This window comes from Oryx dammah, unplaced genomic scaffold (assembly GCF_014754425.2).
Source record: "Oryx dammah isolate SB20612 unplaced genomic scaffold, SCBI_Odam_1.1 HiC_scaffold_14, whole genome shotgun sequence".
Classification (NCBI taxonomy): Eukaryota; Metazoa; Chordata; class Mammalia; order Artiodactyla; family Bovidae; genus Oryx; species Oryx dammah.
The window spans coordinates 22,090,032-22,116,460 of NW_024070198.1; the positions used below are offsets into that span (position 1 = coordinate 22,090,032).

The 26,429-nt window shown below is 41.6% G+C and overlaps 1 protein-coding gene across 9 annotated transcripts in view; it reads left to right on the top strand.

Annotated features, from left to right (window-relative positions):
• Positions 1-3,687: 3,687 nt before the first annotated feature.
• GBF1 (golgi brefeldin A resistant guanine nucleotide exchange factor 1) overlaps positions 3,688-26,429 on the top strand; it is a 123,956-nt gene continuing 101,214 nt past the window's right edge. For 6 of the 9 annotated variants that reach the window (XR_005723494.1, XM_040254274.1, XM_040254265.1 and 3 more), the window contains exons 1-4: positions 3,705-3,942; positions 15,362-15,444; positions 15,757-15,865; positions 17,287-17,353. Coding sequence is in view for 8 of the 9 variants with exons in the window: in XM_040254274.1 (XP_040110208.1) it covers positions 15,770-15,865; positions 17,287-17,353 (163 nt within the window). In the remaining variant the exon portion in view is untranslated. Of the gene's footprint in view, positions 3,943-15,361; positions 15,445-15,756; positions 15,866-17,286; positions 17,354-26,429 lie in introns of all 9 variants that reach the window. The other 3 variants (XM_040254267.1, XM_040254266.1, XM_040254269.1) reach the window with 3 other exon arrangements.

The following is a 26,429-nucleotide window of genomic DNA, read 5'->3' on the forward strand; positions in this document are numbered from 1 at the left end:
AATTTTCTGGCCCCGCCTTCGGGGGAGGGGTCCGTCCGGCGCGGCGCCAACAGCCCCGCCCCCTGACCAATTGGAGGCGCGCCTCAGCAACTGGGCCACGCCCCTCCCCACGTGGCTGAAACCGCGCTCGCCGAGAACTGTGTGAACTGGGTATCCCCACCGAGCTCGGGCGGGTAGGCTTCGAGATGGGGCCAGGCAACCACCCTGAGCGAAGTGGAACGGTGCGGGGGGATAGAGCCAGGTGGGGGGGGCGGCGCACAGCCCGGGAGAGACCGCGGGGTTTCAGCACTCAGACTTCGTTGCCGCTCAAGTTTCGGTGATTTTCTCCACTTGTCGCTGTCTGTCTCTCTGCCCTTTTGTCTCAGCTACAATCCTCCCACTTCTCGCCTTTCTTTCTTTTTTTTTCCTTCGCCACCACGTTGCTTCTTCTGTTTGTCTCACTCCTCCGTCCCCTGCCACTTCGAAACACTAACTTAGGTTTCTGATCCTCTTTTTCTTTTTTCCCTTGCATTTTTCTCTCTTCCTCCTCTCGGCTGCCACTCCTCCCCAAGCCCTTTTTTCCTCTCTTCCAAGAAAGTAGCTTCGTGGAGAGTTTGGAGTGAGATAAATTAAAACAGCATTCTATCCCTGCCATCAGTTGTAACATTGCCAAGTGCCCTTGCACAAGTAACTTAACTATGATTCCCTTATTCCTCACCCACCCTGTAAAATTAAAGGAGATTCTAGCTGAATCTCAGGGTTTGGCCTGGGCACCCAGAGACCTGGGCAAGTTCCCTGTCAGTCTGCTCTCTTATCTTACATAGGCTATATTCTCCCAGACTTATCAAGGCTACCTTCTTCTTGGTGATACCAAGTTCAGTTCTGTGGGTAAGGTGTGGCCTGGTGCTTGCAGGTTAGGGAGTTGCAAGGGATAGGACAGATTTCCTGAGGAATATGTGGAGTCAGGCTGAGTTGCTATGATGTCCCTGAGGGCCCTAAGCTCTATTACATAATACTCCTAAGGTGAATCTGACTAGTCATGTCTTTGCCTAAAACCCTTCAATGGCTCATGTTTGCTATCAGGGTAAAGGCTAAGCTCCCTTGCATGGCATAGAAGAGTTTCAGGACCTGATTCTGTCTTAATCTTCAATCACCTTGTGGTTTCCTGTATATCTCCAACAGTAACATATTTCTAAGCATTCTTCATTTTGCCAACCCCTACTCACCCTGCTAACTTCCACTGAGGCCTCATTCTCTCCAGGAAGCCTTTCCTGAATTCTTAGGTTAGCCATAAGTCCAGCCTTTTGCTCCCACAACCCTCCTGTGTGTAGATCTATTACCTTACCCATCATATTGAAGAGATCGGTTTATGTGTTGTTCCCTATAATGCTAAGATTTAGGGTGCAAGGACCATATCTTCCTCATCTTTCTATTCCTAGGCATTATGTAGACACTCAGTACTAATATCTAAGAGGAAGATGCTTTGCTTAGTAAAATGATGGAGGTTAGAAGGGCTGGGGCATTGTCATTTCTCTTCGCCTCATCTCTAACACACAATTCCATTCATGCTTTTAGGTTGATTAATTTCTGGAGGTTTATAGGAGTGGAGATAGGATAGTAGGGAGTTTTGGCCTACTTAGAGGATTTTTCAGTTTGTTATCTAGGACCTCAATCTGAGATAGGGTCAGAAGACCAAATCCAAGTTTTCAAATGAAGGTGGAAAATGGCTCAGAGGTAAGCTGGAAGAGATGCTACAGTGGTTGTGTTATCAGCCTCTGACTCTCTTTGGGTGAAAGAGGCAAGATATTTAGCTGGACCCAGAGATCAGGAGCCCCATATGTAGGTACACGGACCTACTAAGGAGTTCTTCGGGTCTGATGGGTTTCTCCGTGTTAGAGGATTCTAGCACAAGGCTGTGGATGTCTGGTTTTGAGACCACATTCCTATGGGGTTAGGAATGTAGCTTCCTTAGACTTGCTGCTGCTGCTAAGTCGCTTCAGTCATGTCCAACTCTGTGCGACCCCATAGACGGCAGCCTACCAGGCTCCACCGTCCCTTGGATTCTCCAGGCAAGAACACTGGAGTGGGTTGCCATTTCCTTCTCCAATGCATGAAAGTGAAAAGTGAAAGTGAAGTCGCTCAGTCTTGTCCGACTCTTATTGACCCCATGGACTGCAGCCTACCAGGCTCCTCTGTCCATGGGATTTTCCAGGGAAGAGTACTGGAGTGGGGTGCCATTGCCTTCTCCGTCCTTAGACTTGAGTCATCCATAAATAAGAGGAAATAGGGGAGAGAGCTGGATCTTTTTTTCATCGTTTTCTAGCAGAGTCTCTTCAGGTCTGTAGGGACACTTAGGCTTTATTCAAGCAGACAGGCTAGGAACTCCAACATTCAATCTGCAAGGAGAAAACTCATCCTTCTGTCCCCTTTCTACACACACTAACACTAAATATCCTAGCAACTTCTATCATCTCTTGCCAGAGGAGAGGCAACTAGGGACAGGAGAGTGAAGACTACAGTGAGCTTCTTGCTCTCAGATGTTTTATCATTTCTAAGGCTTCAGGAAAGCCTTTAGTTTCCTGTCACTGGTGATGTGGACTAACCCGTGTGATTAGCTTTTTTTCCAGATAGGTAAAGGGTATCCAGGGGCTTCCCAGGTGGTGCAATGGAAAGGATCCGTCTGCCAATGGAGGGGATGCAGGAAAGGCAGGCTCGATCCCTGGGTTGGGAAGATCCCCTGGGGAAGGAAATGGGAACCCAGTATTCTTGCCTGTGAAATCCCACGGATAGGGGAGCCTGACGGGCTGCAGTCCATGGGGTCACAAAGAGTCGATACGACCTAGAGACTGAGCAAAAGAAATCAAGGCTTAGGATAAGGGTCAGAGCTGAGTCACAGTCTAATAAACTAAAGTGTAAGAGGTATCGAGGGGCAGTGAAAAAAAAGAACTGGACTAGAGGTGAGGACACTTAGGTTTGTCTCTGCTCTGTCATTAACTAGGTATACAAACATGGGGGCCATCTTTCCAATCTGGGACTCGGTTTCCTGATCCATAAAATGAAAGGACTTGAATTAGATATCCAAGCCTTCTGTCACTTCCCATTGTCTATTTCAGGATGATAGGCATGAGGCACAAGACACAGAAACAAAGTTGAGATGGGACAGGTTCATTTATGAGAAGTCAAGCAAGCAGAAGGCACGGTGGGGGACGGGAGGTTGGAATAGATTGCTCCCTTGAGCTGCCTTGAAAGAAAACGATTCCTCAAGTTTATGATATTGACCCAGGTGACTTTAATAGGGAGAAGCGGCCGGTTTCGGCGTAGAGAGAATAGTGTCGGCCACTCAAGGCTCTCAAAACGGACTCCGCCCCCTTTCCAGCAAATCACAGCTTTCTTCCGCATTAATGCCCAGCAGCCACTGCCAAACTGTGCACTGCAACCTAACTCTACCTAACTCCACCTCTCCAACTGCAAGCATAATTTCTGCTTTTTTACTGGTTCTAGGAGCTGTCACTCAGAGAGTCCTCGTATCTGTTGGTTGTTCCCTGCCTATCTTTTTCTTTCCCTTGTAATCTCGCCTCTTTAGGCATTACCCGCCTCCCGACGCCAATTTCGTTTCTTCGATTGGGTAACCGAAATGCCATTTTTCACTATTCGAAGCTATGATTGGCTATGAGCGGCAGGGCTCGTGCAGTTACCAGGCAGCGGGCTAGACTGAGGCTAGTTACCACGTCAGTGAGCTGACAGGGAAGGTAGCCGGCTCCACCGCCCGTTCTGGCCGACTCTTCCTGGCTAACTGGGTGGGCTTTGATTTCGGCCTCAACTCCCGGAAAGGGCTCCTTTCCTCCTCTTATCTGCCGCCAGAGTCGGGAGAGCCGCTCGGAGACGCCTTCGAGGCCCGGGCTGGACATGAGCAGCGGCCGCCGGTCCTGGGACTAGGCCCCGCCATTTTGGATCCGCTGACAGGTCAGCGAAGTCTCTTATTAGAGTTCCAGTGTCGTGAAGGCCTCCCTGACATGACGAGAGGGATTAAAGAGAGGCGAGCCCTTAAACCGAATGAGCCGGGTTGGGTTAGGGGCGCAGGGGCAAGAACGAGATGAGGGAGAGATTGTTGTGGGAGCGCACTGGGAGAGGTGCAGGGGGCAAAGGTCAGGCCCCTGCCGCCGGAGGGGCGACTTCAACTCTGCCTTTTGATCTCTTGCAAGTACCCGAATCCTTCTCCCTGTGTTCCCAGGCTTAGCCTGTTTCCTCTCTATTGGAGCTCTCTGTGTCCTAAAGAGCCCAGTTTTCAGAAGCTGAAAGCAAACCTGAAGAGAATCATATCTACTTTTCAGGGTTGATTTTTAGAGCTTGGATGAGAGTCTCTCTGGATTTTGTGCAGCGCCCACTTCTGTGTGACTGCCTCTTTAACACAGCTGAACTGCTTTATTAATGATGATGATCTGATCATCACTACTACTAGACCAGGTAGTGAGAAAGCTTGTGGAAGGACTGAGGTCAGCTTCCCGAGGGCCTGGGTTAAGAGAAGGCTTTCCTTTTATGGGGCTGCTCACCTGCCAGTCTGGGTCTGTGTGTAAACACTGGACTTAATCTTCTGAGCCTCTTTCATCTTTTACAAATATTTTCTTCAGGTGTATATTTTTGGTTGCCATCTCTTCTCCAGGTCTTCTCTTCACTTGGCCTAAGGAGATGAAGTTTAATCTCAAGGAAGTCATTCTATTACAACATACTTGGAGGAGAGCAGAGAGGGATTTGAAACCTGTGAAGTTGGTACTGTTGGCCTATTATTTTTAGTGGTAGGAAGAGTCATGAGAGATATTCAGTCAGTTTAAAAGTGGTAGGGTCAGGACAGCAGAATGAATGATGGAACATAACCCCAAAGAGTATAGTTTGTGGTGCTGTGATGACTTTGACAAACTGCTGTATTGTAAAGCTATAAGAGTCCCTCAGTGATAAAGAATGCCTTTAAAAATAAGGAATAGGTATAGTGTCTTTTAATGCACGACATACAACTTGGTATGCTTTTAAATCTGGTACACAAGGCACGCCTCTGGACCCTGTGGAGGGTACAAATGGAAAGGTCCGATTGGAGGTTGCTTTGCTGTGCTCAGTTTATGTGCTCTAAAAAGCAGTAGCAGTATATGTGTACTGGCCTATACTGTGCATGTCAGCCTAAGTGCCTTTTAGCATGTACACTCAGTAAGTGTTATTTGTACCTAGGATTAGATTTAGTGTGTGATCCTGTGGCCTGGTTCTAACCCTGGCAGTCAGGCCTTTTGCATGGTGAGGTAGTAACAAGGAGAATCTAAACCTCATTGTGTTAGAAGGGAAAACAATCTAGATTCTAGAGTGACTAAACTCTGCCCTCCTGAAATTGTGTGTGTATGTATTTGTTGATTTAAAATAAATGGGGTGGAAATTATAGGACACTATTTGCATTTTAACTTGAACTTACCTAACCTGAAGTATCCAGGGTCTGCTTTTCTCATCTGGGTTGATAGGCCCTGTTGATCCCTGTTGAGTTGATAATGCTTTGCATAATAGGCAGTCTAGTCTTTGGATAGATAGTATAACCAATTCAGCATCTTTTCAGTTGGGCTTGGAGGTAAGTCAGGCATCAAAGATTTTACCTTTTCTTATTTGAAAAGTCATTTTCTGGATAGAAATAGTTCTTTACTTCCAGCCCCCATCCCAAATCAGAAAGTTTGTTCTTCCTTCAAGATTTGTATTTGAGCTTCTTTTTATAAGTGCCTGTAGACAGTACGTTTTAATCTTGACAGTGACGCTCACTGGCACAGTGGAAACTCAGGTTGTAGATGCATCTCCTCATAAGTAGCTGGGCACCAATCCCAGTTGAACTCAAGTTCTCAGTAGTTACACTACTACTTCGTTCTCTGTGTTCCAGAAGGCAGGATGACTGCCACTTTTAGATAATAACTTCATTGTTTGGGTACTTAAACTGGCTAGCAGTTAGAGAGGAAAAAGACACAGCTCCTGCTTTTGAGGAGACCCATTGTCTTTATACAGTACTCACTGGAAGGATCAGCCTTGTCTTTGTACAGCACTTCTGTTGATTGATCAGTCTGTCCTTGAGATTCAAGGTGACTAATTTGTTGTGGGGTAATTGTGGAATTGAGTTGAAGGGAGTCAGGGAGGTCAATTTTACCTCTGGCTAGAAGAGCTGTCTAAGTGTAATTGTTAGTTCTTTAGCTTTTATTCTTCCTCTTTTTCTGTATTTCATTACGTTCAATGGCAGTTGTTTATTTAAATGAAAATGTACTGGACTTTGTGGTGATTTGGAGCCCACTTGTAGTGGATGTGATCATGAAATAATGATTTATTGCCATCATATAAATAAACTATGGATTGCAAGCTCAAATGCCTGAGTATCAGGCAGATAATGTAATTGAGTGAAGTGAGCCAGGAGGGAATGTGTTAGGATATAGTAGTGACTATAGTATACTGAAATGTGGGCACAGTATGACCATTCTTCCTATTTTTCAGGAGAAACTGGGAATTCAGATCATTGTGTTTTAAACTGTTGGCAGCTAGTTAAATTATTTAAAAGCCTTTTACAGGTGGAAAATACTGGATTCTGTGCCATGACAGTGGAGGAAGACTCCTGATATTCAAGATGAGCAGACCTTATGAGACTTAATCACTGCAGTTCACTGTGTATAATCATACAGACTCACTTTTTAATATTTGTCCTACTCTGCCAACTTTTATGCTGAGTTGTCATGTTGGATGCTCTGAGTGAGAGAAAGAAGCCTTGTTTCATTTTGCATCTCCAAGGTGACAGAAAGGACATAATTGGACAACTTTGGGCTTATCTCAGTAACTCACTGCATATAGTTCTTGGGATAACCTCAGAATGTCTATAGAGGGAGGAGGTGGAATGGCAGAGCTGAGGTACACTAGTCACCTGCTTATTGGGTTGGGAGGATTTTCCAGTTGTATCCTCTCAGGGAATCAGCTTATTTCTTGGTTTGATTTTCTCTTACCTCCACACTTTAAGTAAATTTCTTGAGCCCAGTGAGTTGCTTACTAGTTCAGTAATTTTTGTTCACTTTCAACAAAGCACAGAATTATGGCATCTTCTTTGGCTAGCTATAGAAACCTTAAAAGCTCTGCATCTTTGGTGGTTCTCTGGGATGTTAGAGAGATGAGTGAAGATAAACCTTGGAAGGGCCAGTTGATGGTTGTTCAGCTCCCTGGTACCTTCTACCCTCTCAGTATGCCCATCAGAGTTTTCTTGGTTTACATAGCTCTGTATTAGACATCAGAGCACTATGAAAAAGAAAAAACCCTGAGTTTTTGCCTTTGGAGAATCTAATTTCTAGCTGGATAAGAACAACTTTTAAGCAATGACGAAAAAAAATAATGGTCTACTAATAATTGCCAACATCTGCTGGATCATGGAAAAAGCAAGAGAGTTCCAGAAAAACATCTATTTCTGCTTTATTGACTATGCCAAAGCCTTTGACTGTGTGGATCACAATAAACTGTGGAAAATTCTGAAAGAGATGGGAATACCAGACCACCTGACCTGCCTCTTGAGAAACCTGTATGCAGGTCAGGAAGCAACAGTTAGAACTGGACATGGAACAACAGACTGGTTCCAAGCAGGAAAAGGAGTACGTCAAGGCTGTATATTGTCACCCTGCTTATTTAACTTCTATGCAGAGTACATCACGAGAAACCCTGGGCTGGAAGAAGCACAAGCTGGAATCAAGATTGCCGGGAGAAATATCAATAATCTCAGATATGCAGATGACACCACCCTTATGGCAGAAAGTGAAAAGGAACTAAATAGCCTCTTGATGAAAGTGAAAGAGGAGAGTGAAAAAGTTGGCTTAAAGCTCAACATTCAGAAAACGAAGATCATGGCATCCAGTCCCATCACTTCATAGGAAATAGATGGGGAAACAGTGGAAACAGTGTCAGACTTTATTTTTGTGGGCTCCAAAATCACTGCAGATGGTGATTGCAGCCATGAAATTAAAAGACGCTTAGTCCTTGGAAAAAAAGTTATGACCAACATAGATAGCATATTTAAAAGCAGAGACATTACTTTGCCGACTAAGGTCCGTCTAGTCAAGGCTGTGGTTTTTTCTGTGGTCATGTGTGGATGTGAGAGTTGGACTGTGAAGAAAGCTGAGCGCCGAAGAATTGATGCTTTTGAACTGTGGTGTTGGAGAAGACTCTTGAGAGTCCCTTGGACTGCAAGGAGATCCAACCAGTCCATTCTGAAGGAGATCAGCCCTGGGATTTCTTTGGAAGGAATGATGCTAAAGCTGAAACTCCAGTACTTGGGCCACCTCATGCGAAGAGTTGACTCACTGGAAAAGACTCTGATACTGGGAGGGATTGAGGGCAGGAGGAGAAGGGGACGACAGAGGATGAGATGGCGGGATGGCATCACTGACTCGATGGACGTGAGTCTGAGTGAACTCCGGGAGTTGGTGATGGACAGGGAGGCCTGGTGTGCTGCGATTCATGGGGTCGCAAGGAGTTGGACACGACTGAGTGACTGAACTGAACTGAATAATCTGTGTGTGTGTGTTCAGTCGCTTAGTCGTGTCCGACTCTTTGAGATCCCATAGACTATAGCCCGCCAGGCTCCTTTGTCCATGGAATTCTCCAGGCAAGAATACTGGAGTGGGTTACCATGCCCTTCTCCAGGGAATCTTCTGAACCAAGGGATTGAACCCTGGTTTCCTGTATTGCAGGCTATTCCTTACTGTCTGAGCTACTAGGGAAGCCCCAGCTAATCTAGTACCAAAGAAAATAAGACACATATACATGAATATGAAGAACTGACAATTACATAAAGAATTATAATTATTTACAATGTTTCATAGCAGAAATGTGAACATGCACATAGCATATGAGGAGACTTCAGGAAGATAGATGTAAATCAGAAGCATTATTCTTTGACTGGTGGATAAATGTGGGTTCTTTCTGTCCATAGAGTGGCTAACATGGAAGGTTTGTAACTTCTTTTAATAGTAGAGGAACAAACATGGGTTACAGAAAGTTTTGCCTGCCTGGCTTAGAGTCCTTGTCTTCTGTGAAGCAGTTGTTCTCACAAGAGGTGGATGTGAACTGCATCAATGTTGAAGAGTCAGTCTTGATATTCTTTCATTTATTCATTCAGTATTTATCACTTTTCTTACTAGGTATTTATCATTTTTCTATGTAAAAGATGATAAATTATGGTCTCTTCCTGAAATGCTCATAGACTCATGGGAGAGACAGACTAAATAAATTATTATAAATTAGCATAAGATATGCTTAAATAGAGGTAGGTGCAGTGCTATGGGGTGACAGAAAAAAAAAAACACTCTTGGAAAGTGGGTTAGCTAGGGAAGACTTAAACCTTAGGTATTATCATAATAACAGCCAAGCTTTGAGGGGTTTTAATATTCCTAATAGCATGCTTGGCCTTAACAACAAGTGGATGAGGAGGTACTAGCTCAGTTTTGCAATGAGAACTGTAAACTGGGGCTCAGAGAGCCTAAGAAACTTGTTTAATTAAGATCATATAGGTGATAATAGTCAAGAATACCACTGTGGTATTCTAAGTCTCTCATTGACTTTTGAATGTAGTGAGTAAGGATTTACCAGGTGGAAAGGGGTGGGGAAAAATGTTCAAAACAGAAAAGGAACAGCATGCACAAAGGCAGACAGCAAAGATGGTGACTTGAACAAGAAAGAACTTTTGATGGTCTATTTAAGAAATATTTTTTGGCCACACTGCAAGGCATGGATCCTAGTTCCCCAATCAGGGATCAAACCCACTCCCCCAGCATTGGGAGGGCAGAGTCTTAACCACTGGACCACCAGGGAAGTCCCTTGATGGTCTCTTATATAAAGAGTATATACAGCATACATGGGGCATCAGTGTCCCCGGCCAAGCTTAAAAAACAGAGCATCACCAAAGCTAGGGCAATGCGTATGCCCTTCCCTGCTAGTCACATCTTCCTCCCCTTAGCTCCTGTTGTAAATTTTTTGTGCTTCCCTGCGGTGTAGTCTAGAGGGAGTTGCTAGTTGATACAGTGACGACTCCTCTTTGGATCCTCTTGGGATCCATACTGGGATGCTGCAAAATACTAGAGGAATCCTATTAGACCCAGGTTTAAAGAGATAGTGGTTTCAAATAATATATGTTGCTCAAGAGTCTCTGGGCAGATAAGACAGTGGCCTATTTGCCTGGAGGATGTTAGTTGCTGTGTTGTGTATTTAGTTGTTTGTTCTTATATTATTTCTGATAAAAGGTAAACCTTAAGTTCTTTTCTGCCATACTCATGAGGTGTCTGCTGGCCTTTGTGACCTTGTGACAAGGAGGTTCTAGGTCGTTGGCTACCAGGCAGCAAGTGGTTCGTCAGAGCTTCCCTTTTGAACCCAAAGGACAAATTTCCCTTGGGAGATTCTTGGGTGAGGAGACGTGCTTCAAGGCTTGGAGGGAGATTAGGCAACTCTACACAGTCCTTGAAAATAATTCCTCTTTATTTCATACATGTTTCTTTTTCTTTTTCTTTTTTTTTCGCTAAGAAACTTGTGACAATGATTTTTTTGTTAGACCTTTGCTATCTTAGAAATTTGTTAGCTTTTGATGCCTAATGAATTTTGATTTAGTGTAGGTCGATTACTTCAGGTGGTATCCCAATTAAAAATTTATTTCTTGTTCGAAAGCCTACCAAATAGCATGTAGATCTCAGTTAAGTCTTGACACTTTTGTTTGCAATTTGTAGTATAGTGTTGTTTCTTGTTTCTGTATTGTTTTCAGTATGGGTGTTTTCTCTCTTGCTCTTAGTTCTTTATTGAAAAAATTTTTTTATTTACTTTTGGTTGTACTGGGTCTTTGTTGCTTCACGGGCTTTTCTCTAGTTGTGGCACTTGGGCTGCTCTTTGCTGTGGCTTCTCTTGTTGCCGAGCACGGGTTCTAGGGTGGCTGGACTTCAGTAGGTGCAGTTCCTGGGCTCTAGAGCACAGGCTCAATAGTTGTGGCCCAGGGGCTTAGTTGTTCCGTGGCACGTGGGATCTTCCTGGATCAGGGATCCAACCCATGTCTCCTGCATTGGCAACTGATTCTCACCACTGAACCATCAGGGAAGTCCTCTTAGTTCTTCAAAAGAGAAATTAAAGGTACTTCCCTGGCAGTCCAGTGGTTAAGACCCCGAGCTTCCGCTACAGGGGAATCACGGGCAGGGGACCTATGTTCGACCCTGGATCAGGGAACTAAGATCCCACATGCCCTGGAGCACAACCAAAAAAAGAGAAATTAAATATTCTTATTTTACAGTGGTCCTCTCCAGCCCCCCCCCCAAATATTTTTTACAACGATTGTAGTCAGTATATATACTACATATATTGAAAGCCCTCCAGGCCCCCACTTGCTTTTGTAGCTTTACCTGCTATTATTCTCCTAGGAATAATGTTCCAACACGTCTGGAATAATCCTGATCCTCTAAATACATACTGAATTTTCCTACCAGTAAGCTTTTACTCTTGCCATTCTCTTGTATTTTTGGCTGTTTGAATCCTCTTTTTTGTTTGCTTTTCCAGTGTTCTCTAACAGGAATATTTCCTCTACTTCACCGCTGTGACACTGCATACCACTCATGTATTGGGATATGTATGGGTTGTGTGTAGATGTATGTGTTTAATCTATTAGATTATAAATTCCTTGTGGGTGGATAGGGATAATTCAGTATGACTCTGTCTAGCATTTTGCTTAGCATGTGCTAAATAATATCTGGTTGACTGAGGTGAATGTTTGTTAGTTAACTTTGATTGCTGTTCTTAATCATTTACACATGAAATAATACAACTATTTTTCTAAAGAGCCTACTCATTTAAAAAAATCTGTTAAAGTTTAAAAATAGGTAATATATGTATGTGACACAAAATTCAAAAAGTATAAAAGAATATACAAAGAAAAGTAAGTCTTCCCCTCTCCACTGTTGAGAGGAAGGAACTGGGAGTTCTGTTCTCCAGTGGCAACCTCTGTTTTGTGCTATGTCAAGTCGCCTCAGTCATGTTTGATTCTCTGTGATCCTTTGAACTATGGCCCGCCAGGCTCCTCTGTTCATGAGATTCTCCAGGCAAGATTACTAGAGTGGGTTGCTATGCCCTCTTCCAGGGGCTCGTCCCAATCCAGGAATTGAACCTGTGTCTCTTACGTCTCTTGCTTTGGCAGGTGGGTTCTTTACTTCTAGTGCCACCTGGGAAACCCAATGTTTAACACTCCTCCACACTGGGGAAACAAACCCTGGTCTCCCGAATGACAGGTGGGGATACTTATCACTATGGTAAGAGTGTCTTAAATATCTTTCCAGAGATCTAGAACATATTCATTTTGCCTAAACAATTTAAGGAAGAAGAGATACTAGAGATTTTATCTTTTCTGATACTTTAAGTTATTTTTGAATTTATTTTTCTTCTACTTCTTGATTCTCTTCCTCTTCATCATTATGTGTTCTCATCATTGAATCCTCGCCATTCATTGAAGAGAATGTTGTGTGCCTAGAGCATTTAGTCTTCTGAGACTAACCTAGTTGTTTGTTTAAATTGTTATTAAAATAAATGTTGGGACTTCCCTGATGGTCCAGTGGTTAAAATTCTGTGTTCCCAGTGCAGGGGGCATCATTTCGATCCCTGGTTGGGGAAGATCCCACATGCTGCATGGTGAGGCCAAAAAATAAAAATCTTTAAACAGTAGATACTATTTTTTGTTGGAATTCCCTGTGGATTGAGAGAGGTGTTATGGGCCTGAACAAAATTTGTACTCTTTTCCTTTGTCATAGTTTTCATGCTTCTCACTTTCTTTATGCAAAATATGCAAACAGAGCTACTGGCAGCGTGCTCCACCCCCCCACCCCCCACCCCCACCCCACGCCGTGTCTCTGGCTCAGTTTTCTTTTAGATCCTGCTGAACTCTATAAATGCCTCAAGGGCAGAAATTATATCTCATTTCTTTCATAATTATTAATTTTAAATTATATTGATAGTATAGTAATATGTTCTTGTAAAAAATTAGAATATAGATAAGGCTATAAGTATCCTCTGATTACAACCTAATTTCATAATACCTTCTCTAGAGATAACTGTGGTTATTGAGTTTTGGTGTATCTACTCAAACCTTTTATTCATTGTTTACATATCTCTTTATATACCTGTAAGTATATCTCTCTATATACCTGTAACAACATTAGATGACTCACAAACACAGTATTTCAAGGGAAAAAGACAAACTGCAGAAGAATACATACAATCTGATATTATACAAAATATAAAAATAGGCAGAATGATAGATACTGTCTAAAGATACATATCAATGAAGTAAAAGTATAAAGTAACATAGAATTTTAATAAACATCAGATTTAGAATAGTGGGGACTATGGATGAAAGAGAGAAGGATGTAATTAGGAAGGACACACAGAGACTTCAGTTGTACTGTTCTTAATCTGGATACTGGCTTGTTATATCACTCTTTATATCTTGAAAGTGAAAGAAAGTGTTAGTCACTCAGTCCTGTCCGGCTGTTTGCAACCCCGTTAACTGTGGCCTGTCAGACTCCCATGTCCATGGAATTCTCCAGGCAAGATTACTGGAGTGGGTTGCCATTCCCTTCTCCAGGGGGATCTTCTCATCCCAGGGATCTAACCTAGGTCTCCTGAAATGAAGGCAGATTCTTTACCAACTAAGCCACCAGGGAGGCCCCTTTATATCTTTGTTGCTTTTGTTCAGTTGCTCAATCATGCCCGCCTCTTTGTGACCCGATGGACTGCAGCTTGCCAGGCTTTCCAGTCCTTCACCATCTCCCAGAGCTTGCTCAAACTCATATCTGTTGAATTTGTGGTACCATCCAACCATCTCATCCTCTGTCATCCCCTTCTCCTGCCTTCAGTCTTTCCCAGCAGGAGTCTTTTCTAAGAGGCCTGAAAAGGAGTCATTTCAGGGTCTTTTCTAATAAGTAAGCTTGTCGCATTAGGTGGCCAAAATATTGGAGCTTCAGCTTCAGTATCAGTCCTTCCAGTGAATAGTCAGGGTTGATTTCCTTTAGGATTGACTGGTTTGATCTCCTTGCAGTCCAAGGGCTTTATATCTTACTTTATGTTAAATACTGCATCTTTTTAAAAATGAAAATCTAGTATTTTATGTAGGATTGGTTGGTTTGTTTTTACATAACTAGTAACATATAATCATATACTACAGTTTTTGGTTTTTTTTTTCATTTCACAGTATGTGTGAGGCTCTTTCCATGTCTTTTGCTCTGTATCCTTAGCACTCTGAAAGCTTTATGCATAGTAGGTGCTCATTAAGTAAATATGTCTGAAATTGCTTCACTTACTCTGTTAACCTCACTGTTTTTTATTTTATTTTTAATTGGAGGATAATTACTTTACAGTATTGTGATGGTTTCTGCCATACATCAACGTGAATCAGCCACAGACATATACATGTCCCCTGCCTCTTAAACTTCCCTCCCTATCCCATGCCTCTAGGTTGTCACAGAGCACCAGCTTTGTATTTCTTGTGTCATGCAGCAAATTCCCACTGGCTATCTATTTTACATATGGTAATGTATATGTTTCAATACTACTCTTTCAAGTCATCCCACCCTCTCCCTCCCCCACAATGATCTTATGTCTGCATCTTCTTTGCTGCACTGTGAGTAGGATCATCAGTACCATCTTTCTAGATTCCATATATATTGCTAGTATACAATATTTGTCTTTCTTTTTCTGACTTACTTCACTCTGTATAATAGACTCTAGGTTTATCCACCTCATTAGAATTGACTCAAATGCATCCTTTTTTTTATTGCTGACTAATATTCCATTGTATATATGTACCACAACTTCTTTACCCATTCGTCTGTTGAGGGACATACAGGTTGCTTCCATGTCCTAGCTATTGTAAAAAGTGCTGCAATGAATAGTGCTGCATTGGAGTACATGTGTAGCCTTGGTGTTTTAATTTTCCTTGAGCCTGGTCTAAATGTCTATGTAACTGTGTGTCTCCCCTTCCCTTCTTTTTATCCCTTTTGCTTTTTAAAATTTTATCTATTTTGAGGAGGATTTCTTTCTAAATAATGGGAAGTGATTAGGTTGGTTTTAATAAGTTCCTATTAAGGTTTTCTCTATGCCAAGAAGAGTCTACCTTTCAGTTTGCTTATTAGAGATTTCCTGCTATAAGCAAGTGAACTTGACTTTTCAGAACTTTTCAAAGCTTGTATCACTGCCACTGTCCAATTTTCTGGAGCTGACTTGGCAGAATAAATGCAGTCTAAAAACTGATACTGTAACTGTGGTTCCAAACTAAGGCTATTTTTCTAACAGCCTTCATTCTTTTTTTTTTTTTTTTTTAACTTAGACCTTCATTATTGATTGGGTTGATAAAGTAAAAGAACAACAGGAAGATCTGAAATATTTCTTTAACAAGCTAGGCACACAAAGGTATCTGCTAGATTTGGGGGACAGTTGACTTTGAAGAATTTGAATGCTTGTTAGAGATTGTTGAGGTACCTTTGAGAAAATTTCTGGTGTGATGTTTTTTGAGTTGTATCTTGAACTTTCAGAGACCTCTAGAAGAGCCAGGTAATTGGATTCATAACATAAGAAGGACCTTATCACATTTTACTATTATAAGTGGGGAATCTTGGTACTAAAAAGCTAAATCATAGTTCTAACCTTATCAGGTACTGATTCAAGCATGGGGATGCTCTTGGGTAACCAAATATTAACTAACTTTTCTCTTAACTGTTTCAGTAGGTTTGCCAGGATGGTGGATAAAAATATTTACATCATTCAAGGGGAAATTAACATTGTGGTTGGGGCCATCAAACGAAATGCCCGATGGAGCACCCATACACCACTGGTAAGTGGGGGATGGGCAGAACACTTGGTTACTGAGTTGTTGTAGGGGATCTGATACATGGTCAGTTTCCTGGTAATAATGATAATAGGAGCAATTCAGAGTTTTTCAGAAGGGTATCAAGGACCCTTCTTTTTATTTTAATAAGAGTCAAATTTATAAGCTGCTTTTTTTTCTCTAGAACCCAAAAGATGATACCATTTTTCTTCTAGCTGTTTTTATAAGCAGCTTAAGCTAGTACTTGGGACCTCTTTAATATGCCTAAATATGTCAAAAAGATTTCTTATCTTCTTTTTTGTTTGATTACTTTTTGAATCAGAAATTTTACTTCTAAGAATTTATTCTAATATTCAATATTGGGAAAAAATTGTGATATAGATTCCTTGCCTTCTGATTCCTGAGAACTATAATTAGCTATCAAATTCATTTCAATTAGTATAGTTATTGGCAAATGGAATATGGCTTTGTAATGGTACTCCTTGGAAATTCAGCAAGCTTTCAAATATAGAGGAGACCATATCTTGCTAATCAGATGAGTAAGCTTAACTGTTGTAAAGCTGACTTTCTTTGTTGCATATGTATGTTCAGTGATGTTTTTGTTACAGTTGTATAAAACAGTTTTGAGTTCAATTGTAAAATTAAAGTTTAGACATTTCTAGCTTGGTGAATATGTATATGTTTGTTTAGAAATTTCTCACTTTCATTAATAAAAATGAACTGTTTTATAAGTAAGAGTGGAGTTAGGGATGAATGTATATAACTATGATAACTATGAAGAAAGAGAAGAGATAGAGTAATACATGTCTCAGTCTGTTTGAGATGCTCTAACCCAATACCATGGACTGGGTAGCCTATAAACAGATTTTTTTTTTTTTAACTATTTATTTCTAGGGGCTGAAAGTTCAATATCAGAACATTAGCATGCTTGGATGAGGTACTTCTGGGTCTCACACTTCTCATTGTATCCTCACATGGTAGAAGAGGCAAGGGAACACTCTTGGCATGTGGGATCTTAGTTCTCCGATGAGGGATCAAACCTGTGCCCCCTGCAGTGGAAGCCTGGAATTTTAACCACTGGACCACCAGGAAAGTCCCAGCACAGAAGTTTTGAGGGGTCGTGATCATTCAGACCATAGAACATATAGAAGACCTAGCAGTCTGTGGTAGCTTGAATGCCATGGTCTTGGTGTAGATTAATTTACTTCAGGATGTACTGTTTTAGGTAAGCCCAGAGTACTTCTGTGAGATAAGAGATTAGGGAACTGGAAAAATGAACCATGGCTAACTTCCTTTTCGTCAGAAGGAAAACTGACTGAATTTTCTGGTTGGATTCAGAGAAAGAGCTCTTGATCTATCTTTTATTTCCTTTTTACTCTTGGTCTGATAATGAATTCTTTTTTTTTTTTTTAATTTGTGTGTTATAGGATGAAGAACGGGATCCTCTGCTGCATAGTTTCAGTCATCTAAAGGAGGTTTTAAATAAGGTAACAGGTAAGTGTGTTTGATTTATTGCAAGGGTGGACAAACTTTTTCTTTATAGTATAAGACTATATGATATTTTAGGCTTTGCAGACTGTAGCAACTGCAACTACTCAACTCTGTCATTGTAACTCAAATGCAGACTCAGATAATACTTAAATGAATAATAAATAAAATTTTCTTTTAAAAAAACAGGCTGCAAGCCAGTTTTGGCCCACAGGTGTAGTTTGCTCTGGTTTATTTTACTGCTGATCCTTCCTGGAGCTCTTAGTGTCCCACTTTAGTGGGGAATCAGCGTTCATACAATTATAAGCTTCATTCTTTGCTTGAGTTATAAGTGTTATTTTTGGCTAGTGTTCTGTTTTGTTTTAGCTATTTTTCTTTCTCTAACTCACGTATGCCATCAGATAGGAAGTTGATGACACAAGTGAAGTGTTTAATACTTGCAGTGTAACCTTTCTCTTACAGAAAATCCTTACTGGTTTTAGGACCTGAGCTTTCTCTAATGCAGCTCTTTCAGTCTTCACTTGTTCCCAGAATCTCTTGTGTCACACACTCCACCTTTGTTTTCCTAATCATGATTATCTTATGTAATATTTATATGTTTAGAATTTTCAAAGCCACTTTCACATTTACTACCTTATTGAATTTTTTTCACTTTTGTTTTATTTATATTTCAGATCAGGAACTTCATTCTTCTTTTAGTTTAATTGAGATGTAATTGACATATAGCACTATATAACTTTAAGATGTACATAGTGCTTTGAATTACATACATTATGAAATGATTACCACAATAAGCTTAGTGAACATCTGTCATCTCACAGATACAAAATTAAAGAAATAGAAAAAAAATTTTTTTTTCCTGGTGAGAACTCTTAGGATTTAGTCTCTTAACAACTTTCATGTGTAACATACAGCAGTGTTAATTACATTTATCACGCTGTATGTGCCTACATGCATGCTCAGTTGCTCAGTTACGTCTGACTCTTTCTGACCCCATAGACTGTGGCTTGCCAGGCTCCTCTGTCCATGGGATTTTTCAAGCAAGAATACTGGAGTGAAGAATGCTGGTTGCCATTTCCTTCTCGAGGGGATCTCCTTGACCCGGGGGTTAGACCCATGTCTCCTGTGCCTCCTGCCCTGGCAGGTGGATTCTTTACCACTGGGTCACCGGAGAAGCCCACTGTGCTGTACATTACAACCCTAACACTTATTTATCTTATAGCTAGAAGACTGTGTCTTTTGGCTGCTTTTATCCAGTTCCTCCTTCCCCCACCCCCTGCCTCTGGTAACCACAAATCTGATCTTTCTGTTTGTGAGTTAATTTGTTTACTTTTGAAATAGAATTGACCTGTAATACTATGTCTTGTTATACAATATTGTGATTTGATGTTTCTGTACATTTCAAAATGTTCATGATGTTTCTGTACATTTCAAAATGTTCACCATGATAAGCCTAGTTACCATACCTTTTTGAAACTTTTACACAACCTGTGAGGGAGGCATGGCAGATTTGTCCCCCTTTTATGAATGAAGTTGAAACCCAGAGATATTTTAAGTGATTTAGCTGAGATCACACTGATCCTAAGAAGCAGCGTCAGAACTCAAAACTAGAATTCAGGCCCCTAACACCAGATTTAGTGCCCTGTTCTGTGTTGTTTCTGTTGATACAATTAGAGGAGAATGTACAGAGGAAATGCTTTATATTATGTTTAAAAATATGTCAAAAGAGGAGGTAAAGGCTCAACACTTCATATTTTTCAAGCTGGTCGGGGGAAGATATAGACATAAAGGGAAAGCCTCAGAGCAGTGCTCCTCTGTTGACTATAAAGGGCTTTTGCAGTGTATATCCCTGGAATGTTTTTAGCTAGTAACATCTAACACCATGATTGAAATAGCTTTTAGGCTTCTGCAGATTAAATAAATAAAAAATTAAGTAAATGTTCTCCTTTCATGAGAAATGTAGGAGAATATCTGGAGAAAAATTCCTTTTACTTTCCTAACCGTAATCCTAGGGAATCTAAGGATTTTTCTACATGTTTCTTTAAAGGAGCAAATTTGACTCAATATGAAAAAGTGTTGGCAATGTTAGCCAATGATCAAATATAGAGGAAGAGGTGTCTGATAGCTGTTAGCAGGGCTAATGCTGCAACTAGGCATGTTCTCACTTTATGGCCTGTGCTGAAAGTGATTTGGCTGCTTTAGAAAGTTGGTGGCTTGTGCAGATTTTTTTTTTCAATTGAAGTATAGTTGATTTACAGTATTGTGTTAATTTCTGCTGTACAGCAAAGTGATTTAGTTATACAGATATACATTCTTTTCCATTATGGTTTATCCTGGGATACTGAATATAGTTTCCTGTGCTGTATAGTAGGACCTTGTTGTCCGTCCATTCTATACATAATAGTTTGCATCTTCCCAGGTGGCACTAGTGGTAAAGAACCCACCTGCCAATGCAGCAGATGCAAGAGATGATGGTTCAGTCCCTGGGTGGGAAAGATCCCTTGGTGGAGGGCATGGCAACCCACTCTAGTGTTCTTGCCTGGAGAGTCCCATGGGCAGAGGAGCCTGGTGGGCTACGGTCCATAGAGTTGCAAAGAGTTGGACACGACTGAAGTTACTTAGCACGCACGCAGCACGCACTAACCCCAAACTCCCAGTCCATCCTCCCCTCCCCCATAGCACAAGTCTGTTCTCTCTGTTTCTGCTTCGTAGGTAGGTTCATTTGTGTCATGTTTTATATTCTGTGTACAAGTGATATCATATGGTATTTGTCTTTCTGACTTAACTTCACTTAGTATGATAATCTCTAGTTGCATCCATATTGCTGCCAGATTTTTTTTTTAACTTTTCATGTAAAGCTTACATATCCCAATTACAAAGAAAAATAGTCAGTAGATATTTACAGTTCTTTTTCATGGGTCAGAGTTCGGAGTATTATCTTTCTCAGAGAATACATTTGGAAAATGTTTGGCAAGCATTTTATATACAGCTAAGAATTGTTGTCATAAGTGGCTGAAAGTGAAAGAAAGTGAAGTTGCTCAGTCGTGTTCAACTCTTTGCGACCCCATGGACCGTATCCTACAATGCTCCTCTGTCCATGGGATTTTCCAGGCAAGAGTCCTGAAGTGGGTTGCCATTTCCTTCTCCAGAGGATCTTCCCAACCCAGGAATTGAACCTGGGTCTCCTGCATTGTAGGCCAATGCTTTACCATCTGAGCCACCAGGGAAGTCCCATAAGTGGCTGGGTACACCCTAAAATGGCTGAGGTGAGACTGGAGTTGCCTTGTAGGCCTTTTGGGCACTTTGTAGACCCTCAGGAGCCGAGGTGGTGCTGCTCTCCTGATAAAGCCACGTTTCCTACTTGCCATCCAATCCATATCCTATACTTGTTTTCTCCATTCTGACATATCCCAAGAATTCAGTTCAAAGATTGTAACTGTGGTGAGTAGTGCAGTCCAGGATTTGGTTTCTAGTTCATCTGAGAGTTACCAAACTTGAGTCTGCTGTCTAATGTTCTTACATCTTTGGGTTAGGAATCCAGATTATCTTCTGCTTGAAACTATTAAAACCAGAATGTGCTGAGGAACCAGTTCTGTCAGTGGTACTAGGAGCATAGCTGGGTGTTGGCCAAGCTTTCCCTCAGAGTGAGGAAGAAGGTGATGATATTTTCCAGGGTCCAGTAGCTGTAGCAGGTATTGAAACAGTGCCTGTCTGAGTTGCCCCATTGTTCTTGGGTTTTAGCATATTACCTACCTGATAAAATGACAGAGTGGATCTGAAATAGAGCATTTCATGGTCTTCTGATTGGTTCTGACCCCCCACATAGTGCTGGCTTCCAGGAGCAGGTTTATGGGTCAGCTGCTCCTGTGGTCCTGGACTTTGTAATCCATGACCAATTTCTTGTTTCTTTTACTGAAACAAACAGATTTTTTCTGATTGGCAGTGTCAGGAGGATTGCTTTCTTGGAAGCCTGTTAATGGTCGGAGGCTGGGAAAGCGTTTTGAACTTGGAGAGAGAAACTGAAGGGACTGCCCGTGCTATGTGACTGGGAATGGTGTACCACTTAGATTGGAAGAACTATGGTAGGAATTCCAAGACTCCTTTCAGTTTAACTCATGAAACTGATTTGGGCTTGGTCTCTTTTTACAAAGGCTTTTTATTTGCACTTTTTTAGACTATCTACCGGAGAGGGCAATGGCAACCCACTCCAGTACTCTTGCCTGGAAAATCCCATGGATGGAGGGGCCTGGTGGGCTGCAGTCCATGGGGTTGCTAGGAATCGAACACGACTGAGTGATTTCACTTTCACTTTTCACTTTCATGCATTGGAGAAGGAAATGGTAACCCACTCCAGTGTTCTTGCCTGGAGAATCCCAGGGACGGGGAGCCTGGTGGGCTGCCGTCTATGGGGTCACACGGAGTCGGACACGACTGAAGCGACTTAGCAGCAGACTATCTGCTGGCTGGGTTGGTTAAGAATATTATTAATGGAAATAGGTGATTCATTGGACATTGTCAGTCAACCAAAGCAATTTTTCCTCTTGTAAGCAGTCAGAAGATCTTTTAAGGGCATAAGTGCTACCTACTCCTCAGCAACACTGAGCATTGTAAAGGATGTAAGTCTACTGTCTCTAGTAAGGGTTGGCTAAGTCCGTGTCAGTTATTCTCACAGGTGTGTCTCTGGACAACATTTGCAGTCAGTGTTTGCCCAAAATGCATATTAACTGAATGCTCTGTAATATCTAGAGTAATAGAATGTTCTAATACCAAATCTAAAGACAGGGTTGCACTTGGAAAGTGCCTGAGAGCAAAGTTTGCATATTGGTGCTTTGGATAAAGCCATAGCTCACCACCACTGAGACTTGACTGCTGCCCCTCATTTAGTCTTTCAGTTCTCTTAAGAATCTTGTAAGAGGTTATTCTAAAGGAGTTAAAACAGATGTGTGGTTTCTAGGAGCAGGAAGTGGGCATGGGAAGTAACTGCTAATGGTAATAGGGTTTCTTTTAGGGGTGATGAAAATGTTCTGGAATTAGATCGTGATAATGGTTGTACAACTTTGTGAATATACTAAAAACTGTAGAAGTGTATACTTTAGAAGGATGAATTTTATGGCATATGAAATCTATCTTAATTTTTCAAAATAGCAATTGTAGACTGGAAAAGCAGTGGGACTCACCAGCTCTTTCTCAGCACTCAGAGCCATAAAGGGATGCCTCTGACTATACTTGCTGCTGTGCTTTGAACCCATTGCCCAGCAAAGGCAGCGTAAGGCTCTGTTCAGCTTCCTGGCCCAGTTTGTCCTTTTATGTCTCTCTCATTAACTCAAGAAGCACATGGCTTTTATATTTAAATTTATTCAAGCTGTAATCTTTGACATTTGAGTTAGCTTTTAGTACAGTTTTGCATTTATAGTAATATATATTATGTATTTTCTCTATCCCCAAAGAATCCATTTTAATCTTTTCCGGATGCAAATTTCAGGCTGTCTTGCCCCATCTCCTCTTTCTTTCTGTCTTTCCCCTCCCCCAACGGAGTGTGTTTGATCAGGTGTGGCAGGAATATCCACTGTCAAGCTGCGCCCTTTATATTAGTCAATATTATCCTTCTCCCCCCTCCCTGTCTGTCTGCCCCTTTGGGCTTTCCCAGTTGATTTATAATTTTGGAATTCTCATCGGAGTCTGTAATACAGTTTGTTCATTATTTAACCAAAACCTGTTTAATGAGCAGAGAGAGGCAATGTAAATGTTAGGCATGTTGCAGTGATGTACCTTTGTGCTTCTCAAAGCGGGTGGGTAGTTAACTCTGTGCTGCCTGCAGGGCTGGGGCTTCCTGGCCATAGGGGCAGAAGGACCATGCCTCTTGCATCTGCTCAAGCCATACGGTGGGCTTAGATTCCAAAGACACATTTCCTTTTATCCTTTTAGAGATCTTGTTGGGGCTCTTGCGTATTGGAGTTACCTATAATCTCCCAGACTGGGCGGTAAGGTTTGTGGCATGGGACAAGGGGATGAAAGGGAAAGTGAAATATTAAAATACTTGATACCGCTCTTGGTTTTAGAGAGTTGTTGTTCAGTCACTCAGTTGTGTCTGACTCTTTGTGACCCCATGGACTACAGCACGCCAGGCTTCCTTGTCCTTCACCATCTCCCGGAGCTTGCTCAAACTCATGTCTGTTGAATCAGTGATGCCATCCAACCATCTCATCTTCTGTCACCCCCTTCTCCTCCTGCCTCAATCTTTCCCAGCATCAGGGTTTTTTTCTAATGAGTCACATCTTCGCATCAGGTGGCCAAAGTATTGGAGCTTCAGCATCAGTCCTTCCAATGAATATTCAAGATTGATTTCCTTTAAGATGATCGACTGGTTTGATCTCCTTGCGAGAGTAGACAGTTTACTTTTATTTTTTTAGTTGTACTATGCTGCATGTTGGATCTTATTTCCCTGACCAGGGATCAGACTCGTGCCCACTGCAGCTAAAGCACAAAGTCTTTACCACTGGACTGCCAGGGAAGTTCCCCAAGTGTAGACACTTTAGAGTAATCCTTCTAGCCAGCATGCTCTCTGGTCTTTGATCTTTTTGTTCCCAGATTAGACAAGTGCTTGGAAGCCTTAGTATCCTTCATTCAATGTAGCTTCCCAGACAGGGCTCCAGTCAATTGTGATTTGTGGTGTTTGGCTATGGTCATTTACCTCCAGATTTTAGGCTGCCTTTGTCCTTGGTGTATAAACTTAGATCATTACAAAGAGATTCTTTTCCAGAATTCAAAATTTTTAAACCAAAAATTTTGGTTTAAAGCACAGAGGGAAGAACAATCTAAAAGTATCACACCAGAATCTAAGGAATCACCTCTTAATGACTTCAAGGGCTTGAGGAAGACCTCTTAGTGATACGTGTGTGTGGTCAGGGCTGGTGGTAGGGTGGGTAGTAAGTTTGCCTATGGAGATAAAACTTGGTCTTTTTAATTTTGAGGACCTATGAGGCTTGGGGTATTTAGCAGAAGACTAAGGTGGTCTTGAAGCTCAGTATAAGCACCTGTATTAACTATGGAACTGTTGTAGCTGCTTGGACCTTTTCTTTCTGAGATTCACTAAGATTTGGATTTCTTCTAAGTCTAGCTTATTGAGTTGCTTCTGACCAATATTTACTGAATACCTGCTGTGTGCTAGGCATTTTGCTTAGGCACTTAGCCATTGGATCTATAATGGTAAACAAACTTCCTGCCCTCATAGCCACTGGTTTTTAAGACTAGTAACTCTGGCTGACCATTCTGAGACTAACTTATGTACTTATATACTATACTTTAGGCCATATGGTTCCCTATCAGATATGGAATAGATGATAGTGAATCAGAGCAGTCTGTTGCCATCTTTTCTTATTCCTCCTTTGCCCCTTGTTCACATAAACCATAGAAACGAAGAAAAATTTAGCTCATATATTTGCTTATTTGGTCTTCTCATGTAAAGCTGTTCTGGGCAGAGTTTAGGTATTCCCAAAGATATTGATGGGTTTGCACATTGTAACTCTGAGGGATAAGATATTTCTTCACTGTGCTTACCTGTACAGCAAGATATGATGTGCCTGAGTTTAAGAGGAAGAAACAGGTGTCTGGAGAGAGTGGATGTATCAGGAGTTTATTTAAATATAGTTTATCCTAGACAAACACACCTGTAGGGTACTGTCTCAAGCTTTGTGAATTCAGAGTTTGAGCTAGGAGGTTTGAATCTATGTAACCTCTAGAGCTTTACAGAGAACATTTAAACAGAGTCTGAAAGCCAACCTGGGAGGAACTATAACTTAACACCTGTCTGACTTAGGCCTCTTAGAAATAGCCTTCTAAGTTGAAGCAAAACTGTTCCAGGATGCCTCAGACCTCAAGTTTAATCTGTTTCAATTGGAACATAGGGACCTATAGGAAAGACATTTAGTAGTCGCTGTCAGGAAAAAGACTGAGTAAGGGTGCATATTTGAAAGAGAAATATCAATCACCTCAGATATGCAGATGACACCACCTTTATGGCAGAAAGTGAAGAGGAACTAAAGAACCTCTTGATGAAGGTGAAAGAGGAGAGTGAAAAAGCTGGCTTAACGCTCAACATTCAAAAAACTAAGATCATGGCATCTGGTCCCATCGCTTCACAGTAAATAGATGGGGAAACAATGGAAATAGTGACAGACTTTTATTTTCTTGGGCTTCAAAATCACTGCAGATGGTGATGAAATTAAAAGCCGCTTGCTCCTTAAAATTAAAAGCCGCTTGCTCCTTGGAAGAAAAGCTATGAGAAACCTAGACAGCATATTAAAAAGCAGAGACATTTCTTTGCTGCCAAAGGTCCATCTAGTCAAAGGTATGGTTTTTCCAGTAGTCATGTATGGATGTGAGAGTTGGACCATAAAGAAAGCTGACCACTGAAAAATTGATGCTTTTGAACTGTGGTGTTGGAGAAGGCTCTTTGAGAGTCCCTTGCACTGCAAGGAGATCAAACCTGTCAATCCTAAAGGAAATTAGTCTTGGATATTCATTGGAAGGACTCATGTGGAAGCTGAAGCTCCAATACTTTGGCCACTTGATGTGAAGAGCTGACTCATTAGAAAATACCCTGATGCTGGGAAAGATCAAAGGCAGGAGGAGAAGGGGATGACAGAGGATGAGATGGTTGGGTGGCATCACCGATTCAAAGAACATGAATTTGGTTAAGCTTCTTGAGATGGTGAAGGACAGGGAAGCCTGGCTTCCTGTGGTCTTGTGGTCTCTTAGTTCCTGACCAGAGATTGAACCCAGGGCACCCAGCAGTGGAAGCTCAGAGTCCTGGGACTGCCAGGGAATTTCAAGAGTTATTAGCTTTGATCCACTTGGAAATGAGCTGGTAAATTGTTCAAGGCCTAACTAGAGACTGAAAGGAAAAAATGATAAAATGATAAAATTTGGCTGACAAATTTATATAATGTGCTAAGTATTGGAACAGGCAAGATTGGGCATACTTATGTAAGTATCTCTTTCCTGTGCCTTTTTTTTTTCTTTTGGTTGTGCCACATGGCATGCAGGATCTTAGTTCCTTGACTAGAGATCAAACCTGTGTTCC